General features: G+C 38.1%; 1 protein-coding gene across 5 annotated transcripts in view; it reads right to left on the bottom strand.

Annotated features, from left to right (window-relative positions):
• The window catches only part of MAP7 (microtubule associated protein 7), a 102,377-nt gene that overhangs the window by 17,094 nt on the left and 64,089 nt on the right, over window positions 1-21,194 (bottom strand). For all 5 annotated transcript variants that reach the window (XM_021389928.1, XM_021389926.1, XM_021389924.1 and 2 more), the window contains 6 exons: window positions 15,685-15,848; window positions 14,762-14,873; window positions 11,495-11,605; window positions 6,040-6,153; window positions 2,561-2,682; window positions 217-332 (listed from right to left, as the gene is read on the bottom strand). In XM_021389928.1, the coding sequence (XP_021245603.1) occupies window positions 217-332; window positions 2,561-2,682; window positions 6,040-6,153; window positions 11,495-11,605; window positions 14,762-14,873; window positions 15,685-15,848 (739 nt within the window). The remainder of the gene's footprint in view (window positions 1-216; window positions 333-2,560; window positions 2,683-6,039; window positions 6,154-11,494; window positions 11,606-14,761; window positions 14,874-15,684; window positions 15,849-21,194) is intronic.

The following is a 21,194-nucleotide window of genomic DNA, read 5'->3' as shown; positions in this document are numbered from 1 at the left end:
AGAAACCAGGTACATCACTCCTTTTTCCCTTTCCTTAAAAAGCAACAGTATTTTTTTTTCTAAAAATAAGACCATCTTTACTTTGTTTCATATAGAAAATATTTATACCACCAAATAAGGTTGCACCGATTTTCCTGTGGAGGCTAACATTTAATTAACAGAAAAATTGGAGCTGCCTATAGCTCAACCTCCAGCTAAAGCATGTACTTGGCTTACCAAACTGGAGAGGGAGCTGGTGATCTAGCTTTGGGGTTGGAAGAAAAATGACCTCCTTTCATGTTGGCTGAGAAGTTGGATGACAAATGGTCTCTCTCCTTTTCTTTTTTGTCAGTCTATAGTTCAGCAAACAAAGACAAAGTCAAGCCACAGTTCGCACAGCTAAAGAAAGCAAAGCAAGCTCAGTTAAGGATGAGGGGTTGTGGGGCTGAGAAAAAGTAGTGCTGAGTCAGTAGTTTCTTAAAGCCTGTTTGACAAGTTCATGAATATAGCTTCTGTAACCTGACACTGCTTTTGTCAGTAAATATACATTTGACAACAATGATCCTTCTTAATCATGCTCTTTACTGTCTTAAGATGTAATTTGCAGAGGCTTATTTTTACGTAGGCAAAAAGTTACCTTTTAAGGCTTGATCTTTGCTGGTTGCCACATAGTACAGTCCAGTGCTTCCAAAGACAATACTTATTCCCCATAAACTCTGGATTTCATTTGGGAAAAAAAAAGCAAACAAAAAAACCCAACCAAAAAACTCACTCTCTGGACTCCCAGTCTGAAAGAGACCCTACATAAAACAGACTTTTTGCTTTCATTGCTATATGTCAACACCACAGATGCCCTCAAAGTCTGGAAATGTGGTATCCTAATTTTTTTTTCTTGAATGATTCCACAGTATATAGTTTGGGGTTGTTTTTTTTTTGCCACTAATTCCTATACATCACAGTAATTTCATATCTTCCCTTCTTTATTTCTCATCTTGGGATAAGAACTATGAAAAATTATTCTATTTTTAAGAAATATTTCTGTTACAGCTCTGGTTTGTATTAATAGAACTATTGGCTTAAGGCAGTGTATCAGAATTTAAGCATCTACAAATTTCCTCCACCTAGATATAAATGAAAAATGCTGGGTTTTTGGAATAATGAGCTTAAGCTCTAAGAGTCTGAAGAATGAGAATACAGGAGAGTACCCTGAACTGTCACTCAGCCAGCACAGTGTAGAGGGGCTACCACTCATCCCTAGAGTAAGCGAGACATGAAAACACATCTAACAACTGGAGAAGATTGAAAACAACTGTATGAGCATATAAACCCTGGTCTATCTTTGTAAAGCCATGAGGTATTTTTGCGTAGGGATAAAACTAGTTATTTTAAATTGTCAAAAACATCACATAATGTGTGATAAGCAGTAAGTGGTCCCAGTCCTGAAGTTGTTACTTGAGAGTAATTAACCAGCCCTTTTGCATTATCATTTACAAGAGTTCTACTGATTAATATGATGATAATCACCCAAGTTACCAGACTGTATGCAGCCAGAATAAATGCATTACAATGAACAAGAATTCCAGCTTGCTAGAAAAATACTGTCTATATAGGATCTACCTCACTAGTCTTGAAAATACTGTTTTTTACCAGTGAAGTAAAAAATCTGAATTCCTACAGAAGCTAACCAGTAAAAAGATTCTCCACAACATGTAGTCTACTGAAAATAGCTCTTAACTCTGTCATTTGGTATTAACAATATTCTTAGGTCATTTTTTTCCCACCAAGATGTATCAACTTTTCTTTTTAATTGAAAACAAAACAAACAAACAAACAAAAAAGCAATAAGAAAGACCTTAGAGGTGCCAAACTGATAGCCCTGAAGTTTACAACGTGTTCTACACATAGTGCAAGATTTCTGTAGAGATATAACCCAAAGCTATGCCTCAGCCTAAACTTCAGCGAACTATCACCTGCCTCAAAGATTAATACTGGCTCTGAGTCATGCTGCCTTCATTTAACACTGCTTCCAAAAAGGACGTCAATAACAGACAGCACTGTCTCCTGCTACTTTGCCCGCTTACATAATCATTTGCAGAAAAACTTCACTCTTACTACACTCTACTACAAGAGTGAACAGAGTGAACAACTCACAGTACAAGAAAAAAAATGTAACTACTCAAGTTCAGCAAATGATAACCGAACTGAAGCTGACTGCATCCTGTTGGCCTGGAGCACAGTCAACACGAATTTGATCTTGCCTGAATCACACTGCTCTGATTTTCCCTGGAAGTTCAGAGAAAGGGACGAAACACTCTGCAACTGCCTCTGTACCTCTTGAGAAGATAAGGCATTCTGTAAAAATGAGTGTTTTTCCAAGCAGATTCTTTAGTGCATAATCAGGCTATGTCAACAGATAATGTAGTATATACTGGTTAAAATCTGAACAACTATGAACCAAATTGGAGGCAGTGGGAAGCTGCAGAGAGAAATATCAGACTCATAATTATTCTTCTTCGAACAAGCAATTCAATCAGGTGGTTATGGCATGAAACATTAACTTATATTTAACTGGCATGCTTACCCCTGCAAGATGTGTTCTTCTACGTCCAACAGCATCAGTAGATGCAAAAAGTTTTGCTCGGTCTGCTGAATTCCTACAGCTCATGGTCTTGTAGGACAGAGGGCTGATGGGGCTGCAAGACGCTGAACGGGGACAAATGGGGATAACTACGGTGTTGGTTGTTTTTGTTAATTATTCATTATAATTATAGAGCATCATTGGAGAATTGACAGAGGAAAGCCAGCGGGAACAGAAACAACAGAGAAAGACAGAGAAAAGAAAGAAGATATTAATAAAGAGAGGAATGACTAATTCTCAAATCAGAACCATCATGTGACACCTTAGCTTGGCCATATGTACAGTAATGATACAATTCTAATACACAGTCATGTACTGAGCCACTTGTAAATGTATTTTAAATAAATTAAAGAGGTGTGCCACATAACTGGGTAGTAGAAAATAAAGTTTTTCTTTTTTTATACAGCTGATGGTTCTGAAAAAGAGGTGGACAAAACAACTGGTCTGAAATTGATTAGCATAGCATATGCATTGACATGAATTTCAACTACATTTGGAACAGGAAACAATCAAACTAAAACCAGAATTCCTATTAATTGGTCTTGGAAGTAGAGGAAAACAAAAGGAGACGCGTAAAGATCAAAACACTCTAACAACAGAAACAGTTTCATCTAGGAAATCAGTGATATTGACTGTTGTCTACAAGTTCTAGCAAGTGATGTATTTTTTTAAAATACCTCTAAGCAATATTTGAAGCCCATCCATATACAAACTTCCAATATTTCTTAATAATGCTTCAACCACAGCCAACTTGAGCACATTCTCGATAGCAAAATATTTTACAGACTACAAAAAAGCAGGTTGATGAGAATAAATCAACCTACAAACTAGGATTTGAATGAGTAACCAGGATGGCAGTTTTCTTTGGTTTGCACAAGAACAAAGACTGTTACCAAAAGATGTCCTGCCAGTGGCAAATTACCAGGTTTATGGTGTTCTGAGTACATGTTTAAACAGAACTGTAGCACTGTAAAATGCAGTGCTGGGAACTTTTTTCAGCAAAGCATTCTTAGACTTCCTCCCTATTTAACTGAAGGAGGAGGTTGGGGAAAACTGTATTACTACACCAGAGATTTATTTGTCTGTTTCTCGTTGTCTCTCCTGGTCATTTAATATAGTCTTAGCATCATTACTATTCAGTACATTACTTGAAGGAACAGAGCAGAGTTTCTATAGCGTAACTTCTCCATCTCTTCCCTTCCTCATTGTCCTTAGAAGGAAGCATTTCTTGCCTGTAGATTTCTGAGCACACACAGTTCTACATACAGTTAATTCTTCCAGCCTTTCAGCAGTGCAACTGCTGTCACAGGAAGAGCTCATAGACTTAACAGTACTTTGTGGACTTAACAGCCCTAACTCTGCAAATTCTCCTGCACTGGGAGATTAACATTATGAATAAAGGAAGTCTCATGTAAATGTTACAGCAAGGGCACTAATGCCTCCCTTATTTATAGAGATTTATGTTTAATGAGGTATTAAAAGATGACAAACTTATAAAAATTGCAAAACAAGAAAACACCTTTTTTAAAATCTGATTGAGCATATCTAAACTGGACAGGAGACAGTGGCAAAATGTATACTTTAACAGCTTACAATTTATGCATTTTCCACCCTCTGTGAATCAGTTCTGCTGCTGCACTCTGATTATCCAATGTTACCACAGAGGATGACATCATAAATGCTCAAAGACAAGCAGTTCGTTTTCATTTGCAAGGTTGCCAAACAACACTGTATGAGGCACTCCCAGTGAATCAGGATGTACCAACAGGATTACAAACACAGAGGAGAGTTGTTTAAAATTACATTTTGGTTTCGGAGGCTTACTTGAAAAAAAATATCTGGATGTACTCTTATGCTGGAGGTCCCTAGTAGCTTGCTCAACTTCAGTGTTACGGACATGGACTGACACTTAATTTGATTTTTTGCACTGCAATTCATCCATACAGCCAAAAGGCAGGGTAATTTTCTAGGGAATAATGACAGGCTGGGATGAGTAGAGTGCTCAGAGCACAGCTGTGAGCCATTACCACCACCTGATCATTAATCTCCAGGAAGTGTCCTGCATCAAGGGACTGCAGTTATTGCTCCTAGAGAATAATATCTGGAAAACAATGAAAAGATGGATTATTCTTCTGGGTGGTACGATTCCAGTTAGCACAGACAAGGAATTTCTGGGGAGTTACCTCAAAATGATGACTGTTAAATCAGTCATTCCTGTTATCTGCAATCTTTCTCAATATTCCACTTAGTTTAGAGCTTCATCATGAAACAATAGCAGTCACAGAATAATCTTCCCACATGTTCCAGTTAAGTAACCACTTTCAAAATCAAGAAACTGCTTTCTCAGGTATTCCCTAGTGAAGAATTGCATTTCCATATCCTGCTTGGTGGATGATGTTAAGCTTTCATTTTACAAGCTATTGCTTTAAAAGTCCTGAAGAGTGAAAAGGAATTTCTACTTTTTAATTCCACCATTTGAAGAATACCAGTCATATTTTTGCTCCTATAGTGCTCCCCCTATGGAAATGTACTGCGGCCTAATTAGTGATAAGAGTTCTTAAGTGAAAGCTTCTTTAGAAGTAATCTTAGGAGATCTCTATTCCCTCTTACCTTCTATGTCCTTTAATTAAAATAAAGATCTATCCATATTAAACAGGAAAGACCTGCCTAGGCTTAAACATTCAACATGTGCAGTAATGTACTCCTGTAACGGTAAAATCCCTACTGAATGATCTCAAAACAATCTATGGTAAGAGAAAAGGCAGATGTCACATGCCTAAAACGCATGATAAACCAGTATGTCCTGGCTGCCACTGAAATGCAGTTTTACTCAGGCTTTATGTTGTGACCTAGCAATATTTATATATTTCTGCATGTTAATCTTCCTCACAGGAATTCATCAAAGAGCTGTTCTGGGGTCAGCAGAGAACTTTACAGTTACTGTAACCTCGCTAAACCTGCACATTTAACTTTACATGCTATTAAATCCTCTGCAACCAGGGCCTATCACTCAACACATCCAACATGTTTCATGTGGGAAGTGCTCCAGTGCAGAACGGCACTGTTTGCAGCAAACAGCTCGCAGCGTTAGCAGAGGGTGTGCTGAATTATTTCCTTGCAGCATAGCGGGCATTTCCTTCAACAGCCACAGACAGCGTGACACTGTTGCCCTCCATGTGTTGTATTCCCTTGTTACACTGATGAAGAGGCCAAAGACAGTTAAGAGGGAGGTGAGGAAGAAAGAGGCAGAGCAAACAAGCATAGCAAAAGCTTTCAAGCTGTCATACAACGCACCCCAGGTTTTCCAAACTCATTCTGGTAGGCTGTACACGTGTAATTACATCAGTAACTTTACAACATCCCAAAGGGAACCTGGAAAAATAAATGGCTGAGACATGAAGTCTCTGCCCTTATAGGTTTACCTGCATCTCCAGACAATGCAGCTGTGCTTTTACTTCTGGCCAGGAATGAGTGCGTGGGCGTCAGGAGCCTGCTAACGATGCTGCTCTCCCACGGACTGAGCTGCAGACGGCGAGCTGAACATGCATCATACAAGCAAGATGTTAGGTCAAACAGTGTGCAAATGACTACATGTTGCAGAAGTATTAGTATTACAGCCTCACACCATGGAAATCCTGAAACTATCCTTTAGAAACCCAAACCACACACTCACTCACTGTTTTGTTTTTCAATGTTATTCCATTTTAGGGGAGGAATTCCTACAGATCACAAAGCCATTTGTTTATGTTGTGCTATTGGGGCATTATACTAAATTGTTATCAGGTTAATGTTGATATTTTGCACAGATCCCACATCTCCTACTACTAGGGATGGCAGGGTATCCCCTGTACCAGGAGAGCAGCTGCCATTCCTTAATATAGACTTAGAGATGTTTGTGTCCCAAAATCCTTCTACATACCAGGTATATAGGTATATACAAAAGATCAATTACTAAAACACCATCTGCAGTCTGCTAGCCTAGATAGAAAAAAAACAAAGAGGGCTGCTTAGTACTATACAGATTTGCGTCATAGAATGAGGCTTTGTCAAAGCATCACAAAAGGATACAGTGTGCCTGAGCTGCAGATACCAGGCTCAGCAGCTACTGTTGTTTCTGTTATACATGGTGCCTCAGAATACATAGTGTATTTAATTCTGTCAAAAACCCTCTTTAATGATAATTTTCTATTTACAACAGTAACGAGATCCAACATTTTACATTGTTAGTATGTTTTGAAAACATGTTATACACGCTGATCTGGCTGCAATCACAATTGCTTCTCCCAATACTGCATAACGCAAATTTAGTTTATCAGTATTTTCGTTTTGCCTCACACAATTTCTTTATTATTTTTAATATAATTTTATTTTTTAATATAATACTATTTAAACATAGATTATGGCAAGGGAGTAACCAAAGAAGTCCTGTAAGTTATTGTTCAGTTGTACTGGATGGCTCTTTGACAGTATGGTGCAACAAATGATACTATTAGGAGCACCACAAAACAGAACGCTGAAATAGTTCTCATAGTTCATTACAGTAAAGTTATGCCATAGTAAAAATCTCAGTGTTGCAAGAGAAATAAAGTTGTTTTATATGCCAGCATTCATTGGCCATAGTTTGGTGTCTATGGCGAGAAAACTGCAACTTGAATTTATGAGGTGCAGTCTCTAAAACATTCATTGATATGACTGGCCATGATAAACCACAGGCTAATTTGCATTTTTAAAGGTAGAGATCCATCTCTTCTAAAAGCCATAAACCTGGAAGCTGTCTTTAATCTACTCCACAATGAGCCCCATGAAAGGAGAGGCTGTTCTCAATAATCTCATCCTGTGAGAATATAATGGCCTAATCTGCTCTCAGTGCTTTTTTTTTTTCCACTTCTCAAACTGCTCACCTAAATTCTGCTAACTCAATAAGTGCCATTACTATAGAAATATAGTACTCTAAAACACAGCAGGCCCTCTGGATAAGTGTCCTTACATAATAGAATACTGCCAGAGCTCTTTGTGATTAATAGCTCCATTCTGCATTGGTACAGATTATACAGGGACACAAAATACCCTAAAGAGACCTCCATTACAGCATACACATTATCATTAAATTTGCAACTTAACAAGGAAGAACAAGTTATAGGACTATCATTAAACTGGATGCAACAGTGGTCAAAATCTTTGCTTCTTCTCTGGACATTATGCTCAATACGGTCATATTTTAAACCTACTATTTCAAGACAGCAAATTCTTTTTTGTGGTCTCAGCCTTTACTAGATGTTGAGCCTGGAGAAATTCTTCAGCGACATTCTAACACAAAGACCACACAACTTATCAGAAGAACACCAATACTGCATGGAAATTGTCTCCACACCTTAGAAAATGATCCCTGAAATTTTAGGGCAATAGATCACTACTGTTCATAACAAGAGCTACTTGGAATTCATCTGTATAGCTGCAAAGAGATGATAAGTAAATGCCATGATGTAATCCGGTCCTGTGGGCCAGCTGCAAACCTTACACAAGTCCCACAGAACAGGCAGTCTAAAGAGGCCGCAGCTAAGAAACTGATGTCTTACAGCACTCAGCTATCCCCCTGTAGTTTGCCCTAGAAGATAAGTATGGTTTAATTATCTTTTCCTTTACTCCTGACACATCTTATCCACATTATTTACCGGAAGCAACCCTGTGCCCACAGCAACCAACTAACAGCACCAAGGCAGTGACTGGGAGAGGGCTAGTTGACATGCCCCTCTAGTGAGCTCAGAGAGAGAAGTGCAGTAGTGCCAGTACATTTAAACAGCGGTTCAAAGGTGGCACAACAGTTTCAGCCAGGAGCTTGGAGCTCCGGTCTCCCTAACGCTTCAAAATGGTTTTAGATCACAGTTTGTCATAAACACGTCTTGGTTTTGTAGATCAGCATCATCATTTACCCCAAACACGCAGCTCACTGAAAGCACCACATTTGACACTTAAAATACAAACCCTAGCAGTCATTAGCATTACCGTCAGCACAGAGAAGCCAAAAAACCCTTGGCTCACTGAGTTTCAAGTACAAGTATACATCCTAAATGCTTTAAACAACTCAGCTTCGGAGTCCAGTTAACACTGAAGGAAGCTGAATACAAAACAGTGTCCCTAAATAACAATGGTTTTTGGTTTTTTTCCTCTTGTTTTCAAAAACCTTGGGGTGGTGTTTTAATCCTTCAAAACACCTGATAGAGAAGGGCAAATATTTGTTTTGTAGTTGCTCTCATGCTGTCTCAGGCTGCTTGCTCCTTCATCCCTTACTGGAAGTGCATTCCTGGTAGGTAGATGTACACCTACTCCCAGCTACGAGCAGGTTAAACAGATTAACGAAGTAAAACTGGGGAAAAAAAAAAAAGAAAAGAAAAGAAAAAAAAGAATCCACAAAGTGCCATAGAGCTGGCAACCTTGAATTGATCGCAATTGTCTATATTTACCTTCAGGATATACCAACTGAACACCAGGAAGTTATCGCAGTAGCAGCAGAATAAATTGCAAGTAAGCAAACAACAGCATCTGATTAGTTCTAGCAACAGATGGGAGGCAGGGATTTAACAGGTATCCTGATGAGCAACACACAGGAAGGACTCTCATTGATACCTGGTCTTTGCTCAGAGAGCCACAAAAATGCTGTGGAGTAGGTGGGAAAAAACTATTGTGTCTTTAGATTCAACAGCCCTTTAACTTCTTCTAGAAAGGTGGCAGACAAAGATGATGCAGTGATCAAGACAATCACCTCTTTTGAGAATAACTTTCACTACAGAGAGGAGGAAGAACACAACTACAGTACAGGTTCTGTTTTTTTAAAAACTAAGAAAGCCACACCTATGGTACTACCTACTTGCTAAGTTTTCCTTAAAGAGCACCATTACCTGAATTTATTGTCAACAGAAGCTTTCTCAAACTGAATGTATTTGTACATATTCTGTTAAAGTTTGAACTACCCAGTCCAGTACCCCTCCCATCAGAGCACAATGAAAAGCCTGTTCTAGCTGCCTGATTGTAAAATTGTGATAAAGAGCTATGTAGCATTAGTGTACTTCAAAAGGAATTAACCAGGCAAACCATTAATGAAAACCTTCAGTCTTTGGCTGGGCCATAATAAATCTTGTTCTTCAAATGGCAGAAAAATAAAAAATAAACACTGCTTAACAGAAGACGTGTTCTTGATGACAGCTATAAGCCACTTAGGGTAAGCTTATCATCGTCATCTTCAGGTTCCTTGTTTTGTAGGTACGAGTATGTGTTACAGGCAAAACACAATTGGGTGCCTCCTGGAAGGTGAAAATGGGAGCAGAGGCAGATGATTCCTCTAAGCACTTGCCTTAAGATGTTGAGGCCACTGGAGAGGCGAGCAGCACTTCGCCTGTTACACGCTCAACTAGATTTGGGTATATGACTGCACAAGAAAAAGGACATTTACACCATTTCAGTTTGCTTTATGTCTTCCGCAGACTTCATAACATAAGAGAGTTCTGAGGTCTTCTGTGCTGGTTTTAATGAAGATGCCAAGAAAGGAATACCTTGGCATTTGAAGTTTATGACATATGGCCCCCACTTCCCTATTCCTTGCTTTCACCCACCATTATCCTGCCTAGTTCTCCGTCTAACTTGTTCAGAATTTGTTGTAGGTAGTAAAAAACATTACGCCTTGAGCTACAGTCTGCAAGAGACTATCCTTCATATTTAATGCTTGCTGCTGTTTCCTCCTCCCTTCAAGATCCTTCCTCAAAGAATCATCCCTAGCAAGGAACAGTCATCAACTGGAAAAAATATACATACGTACATACCTAAAGGGAACACAATAAAGCTGTTTGGGTTTCAACATTCAGAGTAAAAGATTATTGGAGTTCTAGAATAAATCATGCCCCAAGATAACACTATGTTTCACAAGTTACCAGACTTCAGAATCGTGTTAAGCATTAATATGGTCAAAGCAACCAGAAACAGGCATCTAACCATGCACATAAAACGTGGCACTTAAAACACACAAATAATGATGCCTACCAATCATTTCTGCAGTACAACTAAAGCTCCACTCTAAAAATTGTTTTTGAAAATATGCACTTATCTGGATTGAAATAGGGCACAACTTCTCAGTAGAGGACAAAAAGTCCTTCCCAAGTATTTTTCTGTAAAGCTCTTTACACAAGTTATACAAGAGACATTCTTTTATAATACCCCCTTTGGCTCAAAGCTTCTACCTCATAAATCCTCAAAACAGAGGCAGCAATTCAGCTACATTAACTCACAAAAGTCTGATTGTTTATCAGTTGTGCAGAGTTGTAAACACTGAAAACATACATTGAAATAAAGCAATCTCTGAAAAGTAACAGGACTCAAAAAGTCAATAAACAGACACCACATGAAAAATACCCATACACCTTCATTAAAAATAATCAGAAATGATAAAAAAATAACTGCTTGAAAGCTTCATGCAACATGTTTTCAGATATTCAAGAACTACTATCAAAGTAAAACAAAAGCAAAACAATGACAAAATGGCATAACATAAATAGAAGGTCACAAACAATTGCATGCAGTATGGAGAGATGTGTGTTCTTTCAATTGTTGTACCTCATTTACTAAAGACCTGACAGAAGCACCACTTTTATCATTTGCTGAAGAAAGATCGTTTAGGTAAGTTCTCTTGTTTTAAAAACAAGAAATACATATTTCTTCTCACAGGAAAAATAAATATTCAACCATTTACTTTTCACATTTGGAGTCTTTTCGCTCCATTTAGATAAAGTACAGAACATGACTTCAGACACTTGTTTTACGTGCAAAGCCATACATCAGTACAGAACATTTTCTTTCTTGCTTTTTTTTTTTTCCTCTTTGGAACTGTACCTCTGTCTGAAGAATTTAGTAATGTTGCAGATGAGGAGGAGAGCCGCTTGTTAATGACTGGATCAACATGTTTCGAAAGGTTCATTGTTGAAACAGACCGCCTGTCTGGATCTAAAACAAATGGAGATAATGCTAATTGACAGCCCACATGCAACAACGCCAGTTTCTAGCTCACTAGTGGGAGGAGGAAAACATGACTAGGTCATTCCTGCTCTACCACAAGAACTTTCAAAATAGAACGGATTTCTCAGCAGACATTGTACAGATGACTCAAAGACTGGGCACAAAACTGTTCAATTTAAATTCCAAATATCTAAAATATTCTGTTCACTGATTATCATTCAATCAGGTTGCAATTCAAGGACCTTGATGGAGAATTTGAAGCAGATACTAGTAGCCAGGATGGTATTATTGTTTCTTTCAATATTCTCTGAAAACATCTGACTCATGACTCACAATAGAAGCTTCAGGGAAAGGACAACATGCTTGGAAATGTGAAGTCATTCAAGTAAAAACCCTTAAAACCTGAATCAAAGGTGACATTTGACAGGCCACTATCAGGCAGAAGGTCAGCACCATGTTAACAAAATTCCAACAGATTAAGGGAAGGCTAGTACCCATGGGGAGCAGGAGTAAGCACAAAAGATATAATGTCCACGTTTCTGTGGACATTTCTGTGCATGTACTATATTTCCCATCACAGAGTCATCTTCTACCTGCTGTGAATTAAGTTGCAGTTAGTCAATCCAAACTGCACACAGCTTAACAGATAAAGAAAATGAGTCTCTGTGGAAGGCTGCAGACTACTTGTCATGCACATGTTTAGTGTATATATATAATACTGAAGGGATTTATTTTGCTTCTAGGCTCTGTGGATTTTAGAACAACATTACAGCATTTGCCTGTGCAATTGCTGCAGTCAACATCTGCATCCTACTGAGAGGATGATGGCTCCCTCAAGAATACAGATCATATATACTTTGTGCACCCACATATGCCATGGGATATTTGCTAGCAATGCCAGAAGAGGAAGAATAAGCAGGACAGCCAGCCTTACGCTTTGTCTTCTCTCTCAAAAATCAAAGAAAAAAAAAAGCTAAGTGTATCAACTAACTATCCTTTAGTGCAAATTCTATTTGGAAATCTGACAATCAGAAGATAGTGGAAGAGTCAATTCTGCTTTTGCTTACATTTTTAGCACGTACTGCAAATTTGGTGCTACTCAGCAAAGAATTTAACCAGATGCCTAATGCCCTGCTGATTCATATTCTCCATGTCTACAGGTAAGTCCACATACTGTTTTGGAAGCAGATAAAAGACCGGGACACTGATAACATTAAGGATGCTGCTGCTGAAAGATTATCTGCAAAAGTTTATGACAATTACATCAGTATTATATTTAGCTGTTTGATCTAGTAGATTAAAGCATTCTCACTGTAGATAGAAGAATTGCATAGAAATACGGTGCATGAAAAATGCCTTTATTCTTCCCAGATCTGTGAACTATACAGGATTCACTGTAACAGGCTGGGGGGAGAAGGAAAGATGATCCCCTACACTACGTGATCATTTTCTTAATTTGTGTGATGTTAGAATGACTCTGTGAGGGTACGTAACTAGTTACTGGAGGGGGATGAAAATTCAGAAAAATTCAGAAAAAAAACAACTTTTTGAAGATTACTAACGAGAATATGAAAATTGCCTCTTGCATTTGGCTTGGCATGGCATGCCAATACTTCTCTTAATTCTATGAATATTATTCAAGTGAACAAAACTCAGCATGAAGATTTGCGTGCAAGTGTTGGCGATACAAAACCTACAAACGTAGAATAGGCCTAATGTGACCTATGACCTAGAAGACTGCTGGTTTCTTTGTTATTAAAATCTGAGCAACATGTTCACCATGTATTTGCCTTCACGTGAAAAATAAATGTGATGCGCACGTGCAGTATGGTAAAAGCATTTTAGAAAAAGATCAAAAGATTCGAATTGCGTCTCCTTGAATTCCAGTAGACAGAATATTGTACTTCATTTTAGTGAATTGTGCCAGGTCTTTGGAGTCAGCTAGCAATAACTCTCCATATTAAAAATAAATAACAACAACAAAATCTGGGACTAACAACAGTTCTAAACTATGAGCATGATGTTAAGCATGCACCGCAACTACGTGAGGATGGTTTAGTTACTGATGATCTCATTTCCTGAGAACTAGCTATGGGTAAAGGTATCAACAAACTACAGTGATTATGTACCAGGTTTTCTAGCACCACCCAGAGATCTGAAGTGGTGCTCCAGGCCTGCTAAATCGAGAAAGGTGAATGATGATTCAAAAAAATAACCTAGGGACAGAATGCAAGACAATGACTTTTAACAGTAAAGAAAATAAAAATCAAGTTATACAGAGCTAATTTAAAAAAAAAAAGAAAAAAAACCACTCATGATTTTATGAAAGATAACTGTTCGCTGAACTTATGTGTGATGAATTAGATTTCAGATCATTCTTAATATTTTTCCCCCTCCTTGATAAAAGGCTAAAATTAAAAATTAATGCAAAGTATGCAATTAAAAGTATATGTTAGAGTAGGAAGAGAAGCATTCTTTTTAAGTACCACTTTCTGGTGAAAGAAATATAGAACAAGTTCTCTTTTTTGAATTTTAGTCATATTTAACAGGGCACATACATAATAATAACTATCAGATTTAGTTAGAGAAGACAATTGAGGAAAAAATCATATAGCAAAAATTCACTTAATTTGTCCATCTAAGCTTTTTCAAAGAAAAAAAGGGGCTTTTTTCCAGCCTCCCTGATTATCTGTATAAGATACAGATAGCTTATCACAAATATTCAATTTTCTTCTTTCTGTTTTAATCTTGCTATTTGGTCACTTCCACCAGAACTATTTTTTGAGCCATGATATTTAACATTTGCACACAGTAGCTCACATCACAAAATTGAGATACCACAAGCACACCAACACATACACACACAAACAATACCAAAGCAGCAGAAGCGAGAAGCTGTAGCAAAATAGAAATACAGAATTAGTCAAATCCCGAAACAAGTTTCCACTTTTGTTCAGATTTCTCCTTGTTATACTTTTGCTACACAAGAAGGTCAGAAACATGCTGTTGCTAGCAATAAGATAAAGAACAGAGAATTTAAACCAGCATATACTGCATGATCTTTCTTTGGAACAGAAGGAAAGTAAATTCCAGTTAACTGACAGGGCAGGGAAACTGGCTAGCAAACCAGGCCTCCCTCTTTACCTGTGTTATTAATGCGGCTATGTAGCGCTCCTCCCCAGGACCACCTGTTTTGCTTTTGTTTTGGCTTCTGGCTTCTTTCAATTGTGCGACGTACAACAGCTTCATGTCGTTCCTTAAGTACAACAGGATAATACATTTGGATACTACTGGGTTTTTCACATTAATCCTCTCCAGCACTGCTACCCTCCCCACGGACAAAACCTAGCAGGCTTCTTGGAGGTGCGCTCAAGCTTACATGCTGCCTAGTAAAGATATGCACTCAGATGAACCATTCTAACTCCACAACTGGATTAAGCAATAACTAAGCCATAAATATGTTGAACTAGTAGCTCTAATTTTGAGCAGGTAAGATGTATTGCAGACTTATCCAGAACTGCAGAGAAGAAAAACAGTTGCCCTACTATGGCAACCACTGCACAAACACACGCCAGGGCTACTTCCCACCTTGAATCTCCCACCTATTCTCTCACCAGGATAGTGAGATGGAATTAACAAAAAAATGCAAGGATGAGCTGACTTACCTAGGAAGAAGGGGAGTTCTCAGCTCAACTGAGACAAATCAGACAGGAACATCTTTCCTGTACACACTGTCTTGAAGGTTTTGTTAGAAAGCAACTAATACTTAGCTACCCTTAGAATGAACAGCTAAAATTTAGCACACAGCCAGTCAGTTTCTATTTTTCTGTGCAAGGTTGAGTAGTGTCATATATTATAACCTAGATACGCTCAACTTAACTGCAACAGACTCTCAAAGGGCACTTTGAAAAAATGTGACTAAGGCACAAAATCCTCTTCAGTGCGCACTCTCATACTGACCAAGGCTCACATTACATCTCTGCTGACAAGTTTAAAAAGAAGAGGTTTGGTACCATATCTTAGGGAAAAAGCAAGCTGAGAAGTGTTTTCATGACATTTCTTTTTACCTTATCTTCTTCTATTCTCTGCCTTCGCTTTTCTTCTACAGCAGCTCGCCTTCTCTCTTCCTTTAATCGTTGCTCTTCTAGCTTCTTTTTGCGCTCCTCTAGGTGTTTTTCATAATGTTGTCGTGCCCTCTCTTCTCTTTCTAACCAAACAGTTTCTCTTGCAGCTATGAAAAAAATCAGAAATTAAAGTATTAACATGCTATATGCGATGAAGTCTTTAATACAATTTGTATAACCAAACTAAATAGAAAAATTTTTGAACTCATTTTCTTAAGACATACATAATTCCCTAGTCTCTCTCCGTATGTTAAAACTTCACACACCCTGGTCACACATTTATGTCATTCAGTCTCAATGTAACTACTGTGAATTGCCATCAAAAACGGTTATGCTCCTCGAGCATACAATTTCTATGTGGAAGAAAGGATTTTGCATTAGTTAAAAATACTTAAGCATTTAAGTCAGGCATACACATACAAACCATGCTAATTCTCTGTATTCTTTCACTGTAAAAAGAAAGATAAAACTCTACCACTACTATATAACTTTAATGATCAATGCAGATCTCTTTTGACTGGGGTGACAGTTGTAGTGGCTGGACTGTTAGCTGTACCAGCAGCTCACCAGAAGAAAATATTATCGACTGAAGAAGTCAGACTGAAGATGAGATTTAATCAGTTTAATGTGCTCTGAACAACATTTCAGAAGTACTAATCAAGACAAATCAAGAAGCACTATAAAAGACAAATTCTGCTCCCCACCAAGGTCTGAATTTTCATGAAGGTACCATCTGGAATACATGTTCAAATTATAGCCAGTATTAAAGCAATTACCTATGATACACTGGACCTCTCCCCATTAGTGCCTTGAAAGCTTCAGGCACCAGAAGTTTTTTGTTCTAAACATCTTTTACTTGCTTTTTAAAAAGCTAGGATGCCTCTTGATCTTCACAAATTGACAGATAGGAGTGCAGGAAGAAATGCACATGAATGTCACAGGACAAACATCAACAAGAACCTCAGAGAAAACCACACAAAGGAGTTCACTGGTAATGCAGCAGAAGCAGGGAACCAGAATAGCAAAATGTCAAAAAAAAAAAACCTTTTTATGTCCAAGGTAATTTTTCTTTCCTTAGTCTGAAACAATATTTTTTAAATTAAAAAAATTTATGCTTGAAAATGCTTGAAAAAGGAGTCAGTCATTATAGCCTTGTACTTTAAAAACAGCAACTCTAGCCTTCAGTGAGCAGAGATATTTGTGTTGACAAACACATACCAAAAATAAACAAAATGATTCTAGATGCTCAGAACAGACATTGCAATCACTTCTTATAAGGCCAGCAGTCATCTTCACCTAATTCCTCTTCTGCATTTTCCTGCCTACTCAAACAAATCCCATCTCATCTGATAAACAACTTAGATTGCACTCTAATCCGTATGTATTTGCATACATAGTCTCTTGAAAATCTCTACTCTGGGTAGACAAGTTCACGTTGAGAGTATCTCCCTTAAGAAAACATTTTTTTACTGTTTCAGATTTCAAATGCTTTCCTAAGAAAAGCAGACAACACATTTAGCTTTGTGAATTGTACTGTTCTTTTCATGCACTCTATGTGCATTTGTCTTGTTTCCTTCAGAAATAAGGATATATTATATAAGGATATAATTCTGTAAAAGCAGTGATCGAGTTCATCTAACTACCCTTTTTCAAAAGCAGAAAAATAGTCGTCATTATCTTTAATACCATCTACAAAATGTTTTTCAAGAAGTTGCATTTATAGGGAAAAAGAAAGAATATAATTAAAGTGGTGAATTCTGCGCTGCAAACATCTCATGTGACCTTTTTCCTTCTCCTGAACTTTTGATGAAAATTTCAGATAAATTAATAGTGATTATTGTATGGTAGGACTACTTGAGATCTCCCTACTCAAAATACATATGTCTTAAAACTGCATTTAATTTTAACTGTTCTGGTGAGGTTTCATGACCATTTTAACCTAAGTGCTAGCTGCCACCAAAAGGAGCAGCTTTCACCTCAGCTAGCCTGATGATGTTGGTCATGGGATGTTGCTCACAGGACTGAGGATCAGGTAGGTCAAGGACCAATCTCATTAAAGCCACATTTCTTCCATGCCTTTTTTCCTTCCAACAGTTTTAACTGTGGCTGGTGCAGGTTGGCTGAGGTAGACGAGAAGGCAGACATGCTGTCAAAGGGGTTTAATGGGTGCCACCATCACAGGAGACCGCAGGTCAGCAGAGAGGCTGCTGGGCAGCGTGGCCTACCTGAGCACTCCCTCACATGAGCCACAGCTCCAGCCCTTTGATGAATTTGACAGCAGGTCAGTGCAATAAGTGCAAAGAAATCAATTTCATCCTTGTTGACATCAAGCTAGTGCAAACCAACCTAAAAGGAAAGTTATGAAATACGGCTTCTCTGTATTACGCAGATTTAGGAAAGCCCCTACTCCCTGCTCTCAATCTCCACCCACATTAAATTCATGAGTCTTTGCCTCTTCCTTGCCTAAATTTCTCTTATTAGGGCCAGAACAATACATCCCCATTGTTTCATTGCTTCCTGGATGCACTGCTGACATTCTTGCATAAATTTAAAGCTCAGTTTTTGCCATCTTGAAGGCAGGTACATAGAGAGTCATTAATTAGTATTCTGAGTATTCTAATGATACCTTCAGGAAAAATTAAGAAAAATTGAATTTAAAATAAAAATATTTTTATTTCAGTCTTATGAAGCTATATATGAATTTTCAGAAACTTGTCTTGCTATTTGAGACAGAAAGTAAAAAAAAAAATGTATTATGGGGTAAGAAACTGAAGTTTACTCAAGGTTAAAAAAAAAAGCCTAGTTCAGAGTGAAAAAATAGGGCTGTTAAACCCTATTCTGAGTGCGTAAGTGGGCTTCTAGAAGAACAGCAAGCCACGTTTCATAGATGGGGTACATCTATCAAATGTCTTGCTGGTAGACAGAAGCAGCAGACAGGCCTACTAGAAACAGAAGATACTTCTAAAAGGCCCAACCAACTTGGAAGAGCAGCTGACTTACAGGACATGGAAAGAGAAAATACCCACTTTTCCAGTGGCTCCTAAAGAAGCTGTGCTAAGAGGTATGCTCAATGCTGAGCCAATCCTGGACTCCAGTAAGGGCCACAGTCCAAACAAAAGAGGGATAAAGATGAAACCTGTATAAATATTTATTCTCTGATAACATGCAAGAACCATTTAAGAAAGCTTGATCTGTCATTCAAATAGTACTATGTTCCAAAAACTTAAATAGCAGAGGAGCATTTGTTAAAGTTGGAAACTACAAAAGAAAAGTCACATTCTGATCCTTGTTTTATCTTATTCATTAGTACAATATACAAGTTGGAAGACAGCTGTATGACACAAAGACATAGAAGTAGAGCATAAAAAACAAGATTTAGAAATGGAGCCCTAGACATGCAGTTAATACCTTCTGCTTTTTTACAAATTACTATTGATGGATTAGACAGCAAGAGAACATAATGAGACTGTGTTCCTCATTCTGAAGTGGCAGAACTAACAGGAAAATTAAAACAATATAAATCAGGAAAGAAACATTTCAATACTGAAAGACACGCAAGACTTAAAACCAGTCGATTTTACACTATAATTAACTGATTTTATGTAGGAGATATTCAGTAAACTACAAAACACGTGCATTTCTTTTGTGTAATGCAGGTAGTAGTTTCTTTCCCCTAATCCAGTTTCATGCACGCAGACAGCATGTCATTCTTTGCTGGGCTGTAAGGGAAAGAGGAACACACGCGAGCTGTCAAAGCCTCCCTTTTGCCTTTGCTGTTCGTCCACATGGAGCAAGGAAAGGTCCTCTCAGCTCGCTCTCCTTTTGCTGTCCCTTCTGTTGTCTCTCACCGTAGCTCTTTTTCTTGTGGTTACAGCCTTTATTACGGCTTCTCAGTCTAGCACTGCTTTTTCTCAGTCTGCATTTTGCAACCACTTTGGGCGGACAGTTTACCTGAGCTGAGAGCTCAGCCTTTTTCAGTCTTTCTAGCCTTCTGTCTTCTCTGACTTTATAATACCGACCTCAGCAATAGCTTTCTCCTCTGACCACTGCTTCACCTCTCCTCACTGCCAGCTCTGCGCTAAGAGTGATCTCCTCCTTGCTGCATTAGCAGAAAAATGGATCGGTGTTGCTTTAACCATACCCAAAAACAGGAATGTTCCAACACTCCACAAAAACGGCTGACTGAATGAATTAAAAGGTGAACTTCAGAACTGTAATCAGAGCTGAAGTTAATGTCAGATTCTCCTAGCTGACATCTCCCCCTTAGCCATGCTCTGAGGGACATACATACAGCATAGAAATTTTTAAACTAATCTTCCTTAAAAACTCCTTTTTTTTTTTGGACTTATAAACCCTTCCGGCACTATCAAGTACTCTGAGGACACCCCAAAATGATTCAGATGCTAATGTCACTGATTTTCATTTTTTGTGAGTCTTCTGGTCATGGAAACGTTGGATAAAAGTTCTGTCCCCCTCTATTAGAGAACAAAATAAACCAGAAGGAATTCACCAACAGAATAAATGCGTAATTTTTACTGATGTGATATTGTACCAATGATCATTTTCAAATGGAAGAACACAGTCCATAATCTGATTTTTGGAATATTATTTTAATGCTTATACATTGTTAGCATTAAAAATTCAATGGATATAGCCAAAATTAAACTCCTACACATTCTAAAACCTAAGACTAATACCACATTTCCTTAATTGAGAAGTTAACTGGGATGGCATGTTCAACATCTTTTGTTCTCCATGCCAGAAACTACACCAGCCATGTGTCCTTGTTGGGATTATAATTGTGGTAAAAAAGGCCAGCGTCTAAGCAGGATTAGTGGAGATAAAATACGCATAGATGTAAATCTTTAAAGAACCTTGCTTGTGGCTCGGGGACTGAGATACTGGAAAGTAAAAATTTTCTTTGCTAGACCACTATGCAAAGCTATCAGAATTAAAACAAATCTAAAACACTGGTAACTTTCCCTGTATAAAAGCATTTTTATTTATTTTCTTTTCAGTTATTGAGAACCAGGTCTAGGTTAAGAAATGTGCCCAGAGACCAACTAGCATCAACTAAGTTTCATCTACACTACTAAACGCTGACCTTCCAAAAACAGCAACAGTATTCAAACACATTAGGAAATGTCTCGGGGCTTTCCCTGCCAATTCCTAAACCTTGCCTGGGAATCAGCTAGAAAAAAGTTGCCTGGAGCCAAAACCTTGCCAGGAACCATCGTAACGGTTTAACAGCAAGAATAACCAAGTCTTAGTGGTGGGGAATGCTCCTCAGCTCTGTTTAGTTTGCCAGTGCAGATGCAGCCAATGTGGCCGCGTTGAGGGTGAAGGTCCTCTGCAGAAAAAGCATCAACTTAAGCTTTTCTACTTTGTCCAGGCCCTCTACTATGATTCTCATCACAAACAGCCCTAACAAGCTTCATACACAGCCAAGAGTG

This window comes from Numida meleagris, chromosome 3 (genome assembly GCF_002078875.1).
Source record: "Numida meleagris isolate 19003 breed g44 Domestic line chromosome 3, NumMel1.0, whole genome shotgun sequence".
NCBI classification, from domain to species: domain Eukaryota; kingdom Metazoa; phylum Chordata; class Aves; order Galliformes; family Numididae; genus Numida; species Numida meleagris.
Note: the sequence above shows the minus strand (reverse complement) of the source record. Positions and strands in the feature narration are given on the sequence as shown.